The 13,832-nt window shown below is 39.8% G+C and overlaps 1 protein-coding gene across 1 annotated transcript in view; it reads left to right on the top strand.

Moving 5' to 3' along the window:
- LOC105935295 (inactive dipeptidyl peptidase 10) overlaps window positions 1–13,832 on the top strand; it is a 45,850-nt gene that overhangs the window by 30,628 nt on the left and 1,390 nt on the right. The window contains 10 exon segments of the mRNA XM_021323128.2: window positions 1,918–2,009; window positions 6,121–6,168; window positions 7,177–7,295; window positions 9,298–9,345; window positions 9,564–9,662; window positions 9,761–9,827; window positions 9,914–10,108; window positions 10,191–10,245; window positions 10,346–10,445; window positions 10,549–10,607. Of these exon segments, the coding sequence (XP_021178803.2) occupies window positions 1,918–2,009; window positions 6,121–6,168; window positions 7,177–7,295; window positions 9,298–9,345; window positions 9,564–9,662; window positions 9,761–9,827; window positions 9,914–10,108; window positions 10,191–10,245; window positions 10,346–10,445; window positions 10,549–10,607 (882 nt within the window).

The following is a 13,832-nucleotide window of genomic DNA, read 5'->3' as shown; positions in this document are numbered from 1 at the left end:
CAAATCCCATAATGCAGAAAGCCACAAGCTGTATGGAAAAGATTTTTTCCTCTACACATTTAGCCTTGGTAGCACACCAATAAATAAAAAATCTGAAAAATAAAATCCAAATGCTCCTGTTACATTGTGCACTCCTTTATTATAAGTTTACACCAATGATAAAGGAGTGCACAACACAACAGGAGCATTTGGATAAGAAGGCTTTGTTTACTGTGGGAAAGTACAGAAGATTGTTGGCCAAAGTGTAAAAGTTCTCATGTCACATTAATTAACTTTCTGAAGTTATCCAGTTAAAAATCTTCATCTTAACACATTGTAACGTACAGAACCCCTTTTATTTAAATAACCTGTCTAATATTTTCTTTTTATGTGAAATATTTCAATCAAAAACAACATTTCATTGATTTTTGCTATAATACGGTGAACCCTCGTTTTTTGTGGGAGTTATGTTCCAAAAAGAACCCGTGATAGGCGATATCCGTGAAGTAATAACCTTTATTTATTTATTTTTTACAAATATTAAACAATGAAACACTCCATAATACATTAAAACCAAAGAGCAAAACCATTTGTTTAACAAATAAAAGCACTGTATAAACGTATTTTTTTTTGGTAACTACTGTAATGCAAAATAATAATTTTAATCATCAATTCAACTCGGGCCCCACCGCGGCCCGAGTCGTGTATTTCACTGCTCTTCTGACTGAGCCGCTGCATCCCGACTCCACTCTTTAGCGTTTTTTTTCTTCTAAAGCCCGCGTTTTTTTTTCGAGAGAGAGAAGAACATAGTTATCGGTAGTTGTTGTCGCTCTTTTTTCTTCTGGGCAAAAAGATTCTTATAAACCGACATGTCACCATCGATTATGTTTGAGAACTGTAATGAAAATTTGCTGCTTCACAAATTTGCATCAACGCAAATCCGTGAAGCAGCGAGACCGTGAAAGGTGAACCGCGATATAGTGAGGGTTCACTGTAACTTGGAATTGAAGGGGACATATCATTTTTTTAAATCCTCTTTTTTAGCCCTTAAACACATTTGTTTGTGCCCTTTGAGTCTACAGGAATGCACAAAATTTTAATTTAGTCTCTTCAGGTGATGTGTAGATATCCTTATATTGTTTTTGGCTCATACTTTTCAAGCCGTTCTGTTTTCTCTGTTTACTGTTGCGTTTTGTGAACAATAACGTCACAATATTTGCAGTGGACCTGCTAAACAGGCTCATGGGCTTCCAGCTAACCAATTTCACAATTTTGTCATTTTTATTTCTCGTGAGTGGTTTTGTAATCCAAGCTTAAGGATACCGAAGCTACAAGTGTATACGTGAAAATGCTCGTTTTTTCATTACACCGTCGCCCAATTCCAAAAATGGCCGAACAGGGTGGAGTGGGGCGGTCTGTGACCTGGAGGGGGGCGGGGAATGAAGTGCCTTCTTTGAATTTAAAGAGACGGCACCAAAATGAGTTGCTGTCAGACGCACCTCAGAGCAGGGGGGGACGTGGAGGTAAATAAACGAGGGATTCGGACCAAAGCATTGCAGTTCCACATTATATTGACCACAACTTAATGATTTCAATGTAAAAAAAGAAAATAATGTTCTTTCAATTTTTAATAAACCCAGTAATAAATACTTTTGTATTGTTTTGGGGGCATTGAGGTTCTCCTCAAAAAATGGCTTTCTCTGCAAAGACCCACATCCAGGGTCTTCTCCTCAGCCTCCATAATAAAAATATCTTACAAGATACTTTTTTGTAAAGTCTCCACAGCCACCGGGGGTTTGATTGAATTTTTCATTTTGAACCTACACTTCCTCCTGCCAGGCTCTGACAGAACCTTGCTGTACAGCTGTACCTATTTTTACTTTGTGTATGGGAATGTGTCTGCTTTGCTTATCGTCTCTGTGTGTCTGTGTAATGCAGCCTGCCATCCCCTCTGTCCCCCCTCGCTTCTTGACATCGGGGAGCTGGGACGTCACCTCGCTCTGCGCCTTGGACGAGAAGGCTGGAAAAATGTACGTGGGAGCCACACTGTGTGGAGAATCTTCCTCTGAGCGCACAAGTTACAGCCACTGACATGGTCGCATCTTGCTGTAAATAGAGATTAGAATCTAATTGTCTCAGCTGCTGGAGTGGAAATATCCTGATGCAGTTGAACTCTGCGTTTTTCGAGATTGATACAACTGGATTTGTAGTTAAAAATGACTCAATAAGCCATCTGAACATGTAGTATTGATCTGGACCTACAGTCCACAGGAACCTTCTTTCACTTAGACTGGAGTAGTAAAAGCACTGACAGAAAGGAGGACAAAGGATTACTCAAGGATTACGTGAGATGAGCAGATTATTGCTTAAACCTGCCTTTATCCTGCTGGGGCTATATTTCCCCCACGGACCGAGCCCAGAAAAGCCCACCGTTAATGCGGACGGCTCTCGCCAGCAGCTCAGCTCTCAGGCTGCCACTGCTTGTTGCCTCTAAACAACCGATTCCTCTTCATGCTCTCGCTCTGAAGTGGGAAGCCCGAATGACTGCGTGGCTTCTGAAGGAAAAACGCAGTGATGCGAGGCTGTAAACGAGTCCTGACAGGCTGTGATCAGGAATAATTTATAGGCAGAACGAAGGATGAAGTTGGGACACCTGAAAGTTTGACATTAAAGTCGTGCGGGAAAGTTTTTAACCTGACCCTAGCCAGAATGATGTCGCTCCGCCTAGCTTCACTCACATCCATCTGGGACATCTCCCAAAGAGAGTGATTTCTCCAACCAATTTTATTGTCTAGCCAATCAGGACGCAGGGCTGGAGTTTCATAGATGTGACGTAGTGGAGAAGCGACCGTGAAAAAAAAAAAAAAAACATTGGCGGCTCGCATCGAGGAAGCAAGCGTTAGCATTGATGCTGCTATTTCTTCCGTGTTGTCCAATCTACCTAATATTGTTTCATTAAAAGAACATCAGAGAACGCCTCTGAAGGCTTTGTTGGTGGAAACAATGTTTTCCCCCTTCTCCCAACCGGATTTGGCAAGTTTTGTTTTCCGGGGCGCGCCTGTGGCCGAGCGGTTAGCGGTTAGCGCGAACCATGTTAGGAGGCCTTTAGTCCTCGACGCGGTCAGCCCGGGATCGACTCCGACCCGCGGCGCTTTGCCGCCTATCTTCCCCCCTCTTCCTGTCAGCTCACTGTCAATAAAACGTGTGCCACTAGAGCCGCAAACACATTTAAAAAATAAAGTTTTGTTTTTTTCTGTGTCGCTCTCACAGAGTCACGGGTTAGCTTCGGTGTGAGTGGTGGAAATAGCACGTCGATAAAGATGACAGACAAGTGGCTTATCCAATCATATGCAAGCATTTTTGATAAGGCCCAGCCTTCAATAAAGGCAATTATGCACCAGTCCTAGATGGATATGAGTGGAGCTAGGCGCAGCGAAATCCATATGGCTAGAGTCAGGTTAAAAAGTTTTAGCCGTGATATAAAATTATAAGTTTTGCTGCTTTAATATTCTCAGATTTTTATTTCATCTTTACAGAGCCTTGCCAAAGTATTCACGCCTTTTCAACTCTTCCGCCTTTTGTTGTGTTGCCGCCACAGCATACAATGTATTTAAGTGGGATTTTCTGTGTAAAAACCGATACCAAGTAGCGCATAACTGTAAAGGGACGGAAAACAACGCTTGGTTTCAAGAGAGTATGGTGTTAATTTGCTTTTAGACCTCCTAAATAAGTTCCACCTTTCGTTGCAAAAAGGTATTTGGGGGTACGGTAAACTAGCTTTGCACGGCTTTTTCAGGGTGACCTGTCCTTCCAGGCGCTAGTCCCCAGCATGTGAAATGCCCTGCATCTGTCTCTCCATGTGGCCGACTCTGTTGATTCCTTCAAAGAGCAGCTTAAAACACCTTTACTCAGACAAGCTTTTAAATAAAATTTCTATTTATTGTTCTTGTTGGCTGTTACTTTCCTTTAGCCTATATTTTTATTTGTTTTACCTGCACTCTGCAAAGCACTTTGGGAAGTTTATCTGTGAAAGGTGCTATATAAACAAAGTTTCCTTACTTATTTACATGCAGAGACTGAAACTTTTTCTCATTCTTCTCTGAGCTCAATCTCAGTTAGATTGGAACATCAGTATTTAAGTCTTGCCACAGATTACCAATTGGATTTAAGGCTGGACTTTGACTAGGCCGTTCTGACACATGAACAGGCTTGAATCTAAACCAAGCCCCATGTCTTTTGCAACCTTTAACTGATTTGGCCCTGTAATTAGCTCCAGATGTGGAGCTAAATACACATGTGGAGATGTGCTCCAGATGTGCTCCCGATGTGGGGATGCTTCTCCAGGAGCATGATGCTGCCACCCATCTGTTTCATCGTTTAAATTTTGCTTTTATGGTGATGTGCAGTGTTACTATCAAGCTTCTTCAACTGGGTCCTGAGTCCAAATTTCGTACCACAAGCATGCACATACAAGCTAGCATGACAATAAAAATTCTTGAATGTAGGCTAAAGTAAAATTGTTCGTCTCGTCTGACTGGAGCATCTTCTTCCACATGTTCAACTGCATCCACTGTATCCATCAGGGGCACCAGCATGGCGCCCATGGGCACCATGTAGCCCTCGAGGACCACATGTGGCGCCCACAAGCCTGTTCTAAAAAAAAATCACAATCCACCAGTGAGCTCCATCTAAAACGTTATTTTATTCCGTTACTCTTCCTGTTTGTTCATACTTGCATTTATATAGATTTAGAAATGACAGTATCTATAACAAAGCATGAAAAATTTGGTTATTTTGCATAAAGTTAAGGTGAACTCTGACTCTTGTAGGTCAGTACTGGTAGCGCTTCGTATGACACAGCACCAATGAAGTAGCTCTCAGTTTCAAAAAGGTTTATGGCCAATGGCAGGCAGGGATTTTCACAGCTTTCTTTTTACAATGGCTTTGTTCTTCCCACGCTTGTATAAAAGCCAGATTTGGGGATTTCCTGGCTAATAGTTGTGATCTTGCAAGATTTCCCACCAGAGTTGTATATCTCTGCAGCTCCTCCATCCATGCGCCTCTTGGCTGCTTCTCTAATTATTGCTCTCTTTTAAAACCCAACCCAAGTTTAAACTTCTCTAAAACTTTATCCCTGATCTGCCTCATCCTTGCCTTGGTCTTGGAGCTGAATACAAATGCAAAGCCTGACTTTTCAAAGTTTCATTTGTTGAAAACCTTGTATCATTTTGACTATTGTGCATCTTTCTGCGTTGGTCTAGCTCAATAAATCTCGATAAAACACACTGAGATGTGCGGCTGTAAAATTACAAATTTGGAAGGTTTGAATATTTTTCCAAGGGTCTGTAAACTGAGTCAAGGGTTCACTAAATTATTTGTGTTGTTGACTAAAGCTTAAAAAGTAACCAACATAAACATTTCCTTCTCATAATTAAGATATTCTGCCGTTTCATACAGGGACGGTCAACATAATCTGTTGGGATTAACTGAATCTCACTACTGCTGGTTTTCATTTAACCAGCATGTTTGAGCTGATTTTAAATTACATTTTGGATTAACTAATATTTAATTTGGCAGTTTTAATTAAATCAGTTTCATTTTCAGTTTTATTAGTCTCAGTTTTTTCTATTCAACTAGACTGACTCAAATATCACAACTTGTAAATTTAGAATTATGTTTCCATTAACTCTTTAATTTATGTAATGTTTTTTTTTTTTTTGCAGCTCTAGTGGCTCGCTTTTTAACACAGTAGATTGACAGGAAAGGGGGTGGAAAAGGGGGAGAGACACGCGGCAAAGTACCGCGGGTCAGAGTCCAATCGCGTCGAGGACTAAGGCCTCCGTACATGGGTTGCGCTAACCGCTGCGCCACCAGCGCGGCCTATGTAATGTTGTTTTAAAAGTGCCTGTCTATATTTAATTGAAAAGAAAAAACTTCTAGAGAAAAAACTACAGAGTGAAATGAGTTAGATCGACAAGTTTCAGTTTGATTCAGTCCTAAAAGATCATGTTGACCCATGCAGATTAGATGAATGAAAAGAGAAAATCACATTAGCTTCGTCCTGAAGGAATATGATTATGTGAGAATATGTGATATTTGTTTCGTGTAAAATAACTCGCTGCGTCTGTGTCTCCTCATCAGCTACTTTCTGAGCACAGAGGTATCAAGAGAGAGCAGACACCTGTACAGGTACGCCGCATCTGAGTGAATAGTTGTGGTTTCTTTTATTTAAAATCAATCAAACATGTGGGTGCAAGCTGTATTTTCAATCTGCCGGATTCAGTTTTACACCAAATGAACATACCTGACATCCAGGGTCATACATTACAAAAACTGTGAACTTTCTTCTTCCTTTCTTTAAAAACGATAAAGTGTTATTCAAATACTTTATCAATTTGAAACATCAGAATCAGCTTTACAGGCCAGGATCGTGTGCACAAGCAGGGAATGCGGTTTCACATCCTCACAGTGTAGACACCAAGAATAAATATATAAAGGTTAGATGCAGTGAAATAAAAGATAAAAAGAACAATATACACATGCATATATGTATGTCAACCCAATATATAGATAGATAGATAGATAGATAGATAGATAGATAGATAGATAGATAGATAGATAGATAGATAGATAGATAGATAGATAGATAGATAGATAGATAGATAGATAGATAGATAGATAGATAGATAGATAGATAGATAGATAGATAGATAGATAGATAGATAGATAGAGCAATCAGGCACCATTTTGTTTTTAGGTGTTGTATGCAATAACTCAGCTTCCACAATAAGTATACACATTTTCTTGCTAACGGTCACACACACGTTTATGTTTGCTTGTATTTCTTTGAGGATTTGGTACCACTGTGTTGTGAAAAAATATTTCTCGTCTTACAGTTTTCTTCTGGTTTTATTTTTATTTTTTGCCACATTTAAATAGTTCATACCATCAGATTACTTAAGAATATAAAGAAAATTGTTTTCACATGACAATTTCATATACTAAGGGGATAAAAAAACTATATTAAACAACAATGAGCTATGAGAAAACATGCTGTATTAAACTTTTATAGATGTTCATTTTGTTTTGCATTGGCTCAATGTAAGATGCAGATGGACTCTTGGAGCCCTAACTGTCCCGTTAAATGTCGCCTGTGATCTTATTTTGTTGTTTGTTTTATGCTTACTTTGCCTTAAGTGCGGATCTGAATGGAGTGTTTCAGCGTCATTGCATCTCATGTGACCTCATTGATGGATGTGGCTTCTTCAAAGCTGTTTTCAGCCCCAATCAAACCCACTTCATCCTCTATTGTTTAGGTAAATCACACACGTGCAGCGCCTTGAAAAAGTACCCATGCCCTTTGAACATTTTCACACTTTTGACCCGTTACATCCACAAACTTTAGTGTAATCTATTGTGATTTTATGTGACAGATTAATACAAAGAAGGTACTTATAAAGTACAAGGAAAATTAAAATGTTTTACAGAAGTCATTATCAATGAAATCCTGAAAAATATGGTACGCATTTGTCTTGAGCCCCTTTTACTTTGACACCGCTAAATAAAATCCGGCTCAATCAGCTGCCTTCAGAGGTTAGCCTATTAGTAAATAGATCCCAACTGAATGTAATTTAATCTCAGTATGAATGCAGCTACTCTGTGAAGGCTTAGGTTATTTTTTTAGAGAACATTAGTGAACAAACAGCATCATGAAGACCAAGGATCACAGCACAAAGGTCAGAGAGAAAGTCGTACAGATGTTTAGAGCGGGGTTGGGTTATAAAACAATGTCCTGAACTTACAACATCCCAGGGATGTCTGAACAGTCCATTGTCCAAACATTTCAAGACTATAGCGCCACTTTGATCCTACCAAGACATCAGCATCATGCTGTGTGGATGCTTCTCTTTAGCAGGAACAGGGAAGCTGATCAGAGTTGAAGGGAGGATGAATGTGAATTAGTTATCTATATATTATACTCATAGGACAAATCTATCAGTAAAATTGTGTTTTTAATAGTATCCATCTCTATATTTATTCAGTAAAAACCCATGTCCAGTACTTACGGAACCATTGTTTATCCTGCACTTGCTGCTATTGCACTTCTGGTTACACCTAAACTGCATTTTGTTGCCTTGTACCTGTACCTGTGTAATGACAATAAAGTTGAATCTAATCTAATCTAATCTAATCTAATCTAATGTCGCTAAAAAGAGGGCAATCCTGAAAAAAATAAACTTTTATGGATTACAGAAGACTTGAGACTGGGCTGGCGGTTCACCAGGCAGCCGGACAACATCTTAAAACCTACAGCCAGAGCTACAGTGAAATGGTTTAGATCAGGTGTGTCCAAACAGCCCCTGTGCTGATTTTTGCAGCCCTTCGACTCCATTTCAAGAAAGATTTTGCCAACCAGCACTGGAGGCTGGTGCAGATGGAATCCTTTTATTTTTAAATTACAGACAAGTTCAAATCTTTCAGTTGAACGTTTGGTCCAATACAAAACATTTGTCTTTTAATAACCACACATTTTACATGCCCTATAATTTCATACTAAGCAGGATCCCATCTATCCAACGACATTTAAGGCAGACTTTGGTGCATTCAAATCTGACTGGAATTCTTTTTTTTCTTCTTTTTTTTTAAAAAAGGGCTGAATACAGTAACCTGACTCTAGAAAGATGTATTTCGCTACGCCTATCTGGCTAGAGTCAGGTTATGAATACAGATCAAAGTCTAGATTTTGTTTATTTAAAATGGTCATATCTTGCAGACCAGGTATAAGAAAATTCACAGCAATTGTTTGCTTGTTACTTTTTATATTGTGTTTTTGGACCATTGAGTGCTTTTGACTTGACAATTAAGTTTGGACACCCCTGGTTTAGATCAAAGCGTATTCATGCATAAGGAATGGCCCAAAGCCAAGGCCTAATTCCTGTAGAGAGCCCATTTTCCATCCATTCTGACTGAGGTGCAGCTGTTTTATCAAGAAGAATGGGCAAAAGATTCGGTCTCAATATTCAAAAAGCTAGCGGAGACATAACCCTAAAGACTTGCAGCTGTAATTACAGCGAAAGCGTCATTCTACAAATTATTGACTTAGAGCATTAAATGTAAAAATGCACACTTTATTCAGGTTTATCTACAACTTTGCACTGGTCTGTCATAAAAAAAATACCAATAAAATACAATTAAATTTGTAACTGTAACATGAAATGTAAAAAAAAAAAATCCAAGTGGTATCAATCCTTTTGCAAAGCAGTGTAAATTATTAATTTATTGGTCAGTTTTGCATCATATTCTTTTATTTTCCTTCAGGTCCAGGAATCCCTAAAGTGACGGTTCACAGTACGAAGGACCCCTCCAGTGAGTGCCACATCCAGTCTTATTAGCTAAACCCTCTGCTGTTCCCCATAATAGCCAGCAGAGGGCATTGTTTTAGAGCAGGCCCTAATGGTGGATTTATTTGTGAACGCTGCCATCTGCCTGTCGCTCCCAGCTGGAGCAATAAACCGTGTACCGTCTGCCATTGTGTTTTAAGTAAAGCTGCAGGAAGGTGATGTTTCTTGGGGTGTATCGTGCAGGTTATGTCATCTTGGAGGAAAACAACCCCCTGTCCGAAGCTCTGGGCGACAAGAGGCTCCCAGAGAGTCTGTTTAGGACAGTCCAAGCAGACAACCATGGTACAGAAGACACACGTCTCTCTACACTTAGTTACGTTATATCATAGTTAACAATGCAGAATGCCTTTGTTTGAACCTTTGTTGCTTTCCTTCCACAGATCTGCACCTGAAGCTATCTCTACCTCAGGGCTATGAGGCCAACCTGCTCCCGCTCCTCATTATTGTGTAAGTGTCACTGAAGATGCAGATTCATGACTTTTGACGGACATTTATCACCACACTCGCCTATCCTGTTTGTCTCGAATACCCAGGGATGGCACTCCAGGGAGCCAGACCGTGACGGAGGAGTTTTCCCTCGGCTGGCCTCAGGTCCTCTGCAGCACGCACAACGTGGCCCTGGCCTGGGTGGACGGCCGGAGCGGGGTGGGTCGCGGCCAGAAGACGGTCGCCGTGGATCCTAGGAAGCTTGGCTCGCTGAGAGTCAAAGACTATCTGGGAGTTGTTGAGTCAGTGATTTTTTTTTTTTTACAGCAGCACAGAGTTGAATACCTTAAAAGTGGTAAACTGAAGGACTTTTGTACTTCACAGGTTGTTGATGCAGCTGCCTTACATCGACGATCGAAGGATAGCCCTCTTTGGAAAGGTTACAACAGTTGTTTAAATGTGAAGACATGACTCAGCTTCATGTTGAACTTAGAAAAAGCTGCAGCGCCGTTTAACCCCTTTTCTGTTTCTCATCGCAGGCATTTGGAGGCTATTTGACTCTTAAAATGTTAGCCGCGACAGAAAACCTCTTTCAATGCACGGCAGCTGTGGCACCAATAACGGATTTCAGGCTTTATAGTGAGTTAAGATCCAAACGCCAAAAAACATTGACGTGCACACTAACGTTTTGTTACAGAAGATCAGATCATGTTGGAGTTAAAATGTTCTTTTTGTTTCTTAGGTGCAGCTTTTTCTGAAAGGTATCTTGGGTTTCCAGCAAAGGAGGAGCATGCTTACTCTGTGAGTTTCTAAAGCCAGTATTCACACCCCTTTCACTTTTATATTATTTATGCAGTATGGCAACACAAAGAAGTGCACATTTGAAAAGTATGAAGGATTTTTTTCCCCACCCAAAATAAATTTCAAAGACACTGAAAAAAGGACAAAGGTGGTCTACCAATATAAAATCCAAACAAACCTGGAGGTTGAACACACCATCTACAAACATGGTGGCGGTAGCATCATGATGTGGGGATATTGTTCTTCAGCAGGGAGAGGGAATCTGCTCAGAGATGATTGGGAAATGGATGAAGCCAAATACAGGGTGATCCCGGGAGAAAGCCTGTTAAATGCTGCAAAAGACTTGAGACTGGGAGGAAGGTTCACCCTCCAGCTGGAGAAGGACCATAAACATACAAAGCTACGAAAGGAGGGGTTTAGACCAACGGATAAAAAAAATTTATCAAGCAAAGTTCTGTAGAGGGCATCTACTTAAGAATCTGTGGAAAGACTTTCTGGAAAATTGCTCTTCAGATGCTATCCATTTTGATAAGAACATTAGATAGGAAATTGTTTTTGACCAATCTGTAAATTCTGATTGAATTTGACTTTGGAAAGTGCCTTGAGATGACATGTGTCATGAATTGGCGGTATTAATTATGAATTGATTTGAATTGAATTGAATTGAATTGAATTGAATTGAATTGAATTGAATTGAATTGAATTGAATTAACCACTAGCAGCTGTAGTAGCAGCAAAATGTGGTTCTTCAAATTACTCAGGATGACTGAATACATAGTATGTAGTAGAGTATATATGGCACACTTCCCAGAGTCTGTGCAGAAGCTTGTGATCATCGTTTTCCTTCCGCTTCACAATCATGAACTACTTTGTAATAATAAAAAGAATAATAATAACAACAATACATTTTACTTGTAGGCGCCTTTCTTGACAGTCAAGTTCACCTAACACAGTAAACACAGAGACAATATTAAAATACACAGTAAAAAAAAAGTACAAAATGGGATTTAAATAAGACAGTGCAGTTGCAATCGCAGTGCGTAGGCTACTTTAAACAGATTTAAACAGATGAGTCTGTGTTACGGAGATCAGGTGGGAGTAAATTCCAGATCTGGGGCGTAGAGCGGCTGCGTGCTCTGCTCCCCATAGTAACAGGACGGGCAGGGGAAATAGTGAGATGAGTAGAAGAAGAGGACCTGAGGGTACGGCCAGGTGCAGCAATGTGGAGGAGGTCCAAGAGATATATTTGTGTTCGTCAGTCCCATAAAAACTTAATGAAAAGTTTGTGGCTGTAACGTGGCAAAATGTGAGAGAGCTCAAGGGGTTTACCTACTCTTGCAAAGTACCGTGCCTTTCAGCCGGGTTTATAATTAAACAAAAAAAAACAACCGTTAAACTCCGTTTCAAGTCAACGAACCAAACCAACAGCCCGTCCTGCAATACATCCTGTTTTCATAAACGTTAGATTGTTGTGCGGAGTTGATTCAATCACGCCGTGTCTCCCGGGGGCCTCGGCTTCCAGAACGGTTCAGTTGCATTCTTTAAAATTCAGATTTACGTAATATCTATTTCCGTCCAGAATCATGTTGAGCTAAATGAATGTGCTACACTGAGACAAGTGCGCACAAAACAGTGTAGAGCATCGAACAGGGATGAAATAACCTCTTTGCTGCAATATGAAAACCGTCCACAAAATATTTAATAGGTGCATTTGATGAAATGGAAATACTGGATGTTAGGATTCTTGTGAATGTTATACTGACTCTACCGGCCCACCAGTACTTATTTAAACAGCAAACACAATCTTTCATAGCAACAACAACGCTCAGCATCAGGCGACTCCCAGATGCATCCATCTCACCATAATAAAAAGCTGCAACGAAAAACGTCACCGTCCATCACATCAGTAGGCCTGGGATTACTAGGAACCAAGGATGTCGCCTTTTTTTTTTTTTTTTTTCTAAACTTACTTTTCATTGAGTGCATTTCGAAATTTTATACACGTCCATCAAAACCATTTCTCAAGTAGTCGTAACGACAGTTAGCCAAATTAAATTCACTACAGTCCATACTTGAGCTGGATGACAACTATACTATTGGTAATCTTAACATTTTACCCTCACATCAGAATCAGACATACTTTAATAATCCCAGAGGGAAATTATTAGGTTACACATAACCTTGTGAGAAAAAAGAAATCCCAATCAATTCCTTTCTTCACTTCTTCCTTATTCATAGATATATCTACATATGTCCACTCCCATACAACCTCACTCATATTTTTTTTCTTTTAACAAAAGGAGAGAAAAAAAACAATAAAAATAAAAGGACGCTTTAAATATGTGGCACTAAGAGGTTCTCGACCCTAATTTTGTCACATGACGAAATCTGATCTCACTGGTGATATAAATTGCACACAGTTTTTCCAATATTTCGTAAACTTGCCGGATTCTAATCTAAAGGAAAAAGTTAGCCTTTCCATCATATAAATATTATGCATTACTTCAACCCAAGCTTACCTTGTTGGGGCCTTTGTTTTCAGCCAATTCCTAGTCATAGCTTTCTCACCAGCCACCAACATAATCCTGAAAATATATTTATCCTCTGAGGTTGTCAACCTTTCAATCCCTCCTCCCATGTATAAAGTGTCAAATGTTAGAGGAAGTTTCGGATGTCGCCATTTTTTAGCGTCTGGGATAATGTTACAGCTAATCGTCAGATCTGGTGTGGCCGTAGCCTAAAAACTACCTGCCCTAGTAACAAGATTACACTGCACGGATTATTCACCATGTTTGCAACATCTAAGCATGAACAGGAACTAGTGTTGCGCCGATACCGATACCAGTATCAGACGGGGACCCGATCCAGCACTAAAATGGTGGTATTGGTATCGGCGAGTACCAACAAATAGGCACCGATACCATTTAAATGATTGTATGTCACTTGAACGCAGCCTTCTCTCTCCTGACTACTATTATACATGTTATATAAGTTCATGAAAGTTGCATTATTTTGGCATTTAAGAGCCAAAACTCAGGGTTTAAAAGAGATTATTCAATTATTAATGTAATTTTACTGTCTTACTGTTGCACTACTATTATACATGTTTTAATTTCACGAATGTTGCACTATTTTAGCCTTTGAGAGCCAAACGTTTATTCAACTATTGTCACCCATTCCAGGTAGGCAATAAAAAGTTCCACTACCCTAAGTAGTATGCAGTTC

This window comes from Fundulus heteroclitus, chromosome 1 (assembly GCF_011125445.2).
Source record: "Fundulus heteroclitus isolate FHET01 chromosome 1, MU-UCD_Fhet_4.1, whole genome shotgun sequence".
Classification (NCBI taxonomy): domain Eukaryota; kingdom Metazoa; phylum Chordata; class Actinopteri; order Cyprinodontiformes; family Fundulidae; genus Fundulus; species Fundulus heteroclitus.
Note: the sequence above shows the minus strand (reverse complement) of the source record. Positions and strands in the feature narration are given on the sequence as shown.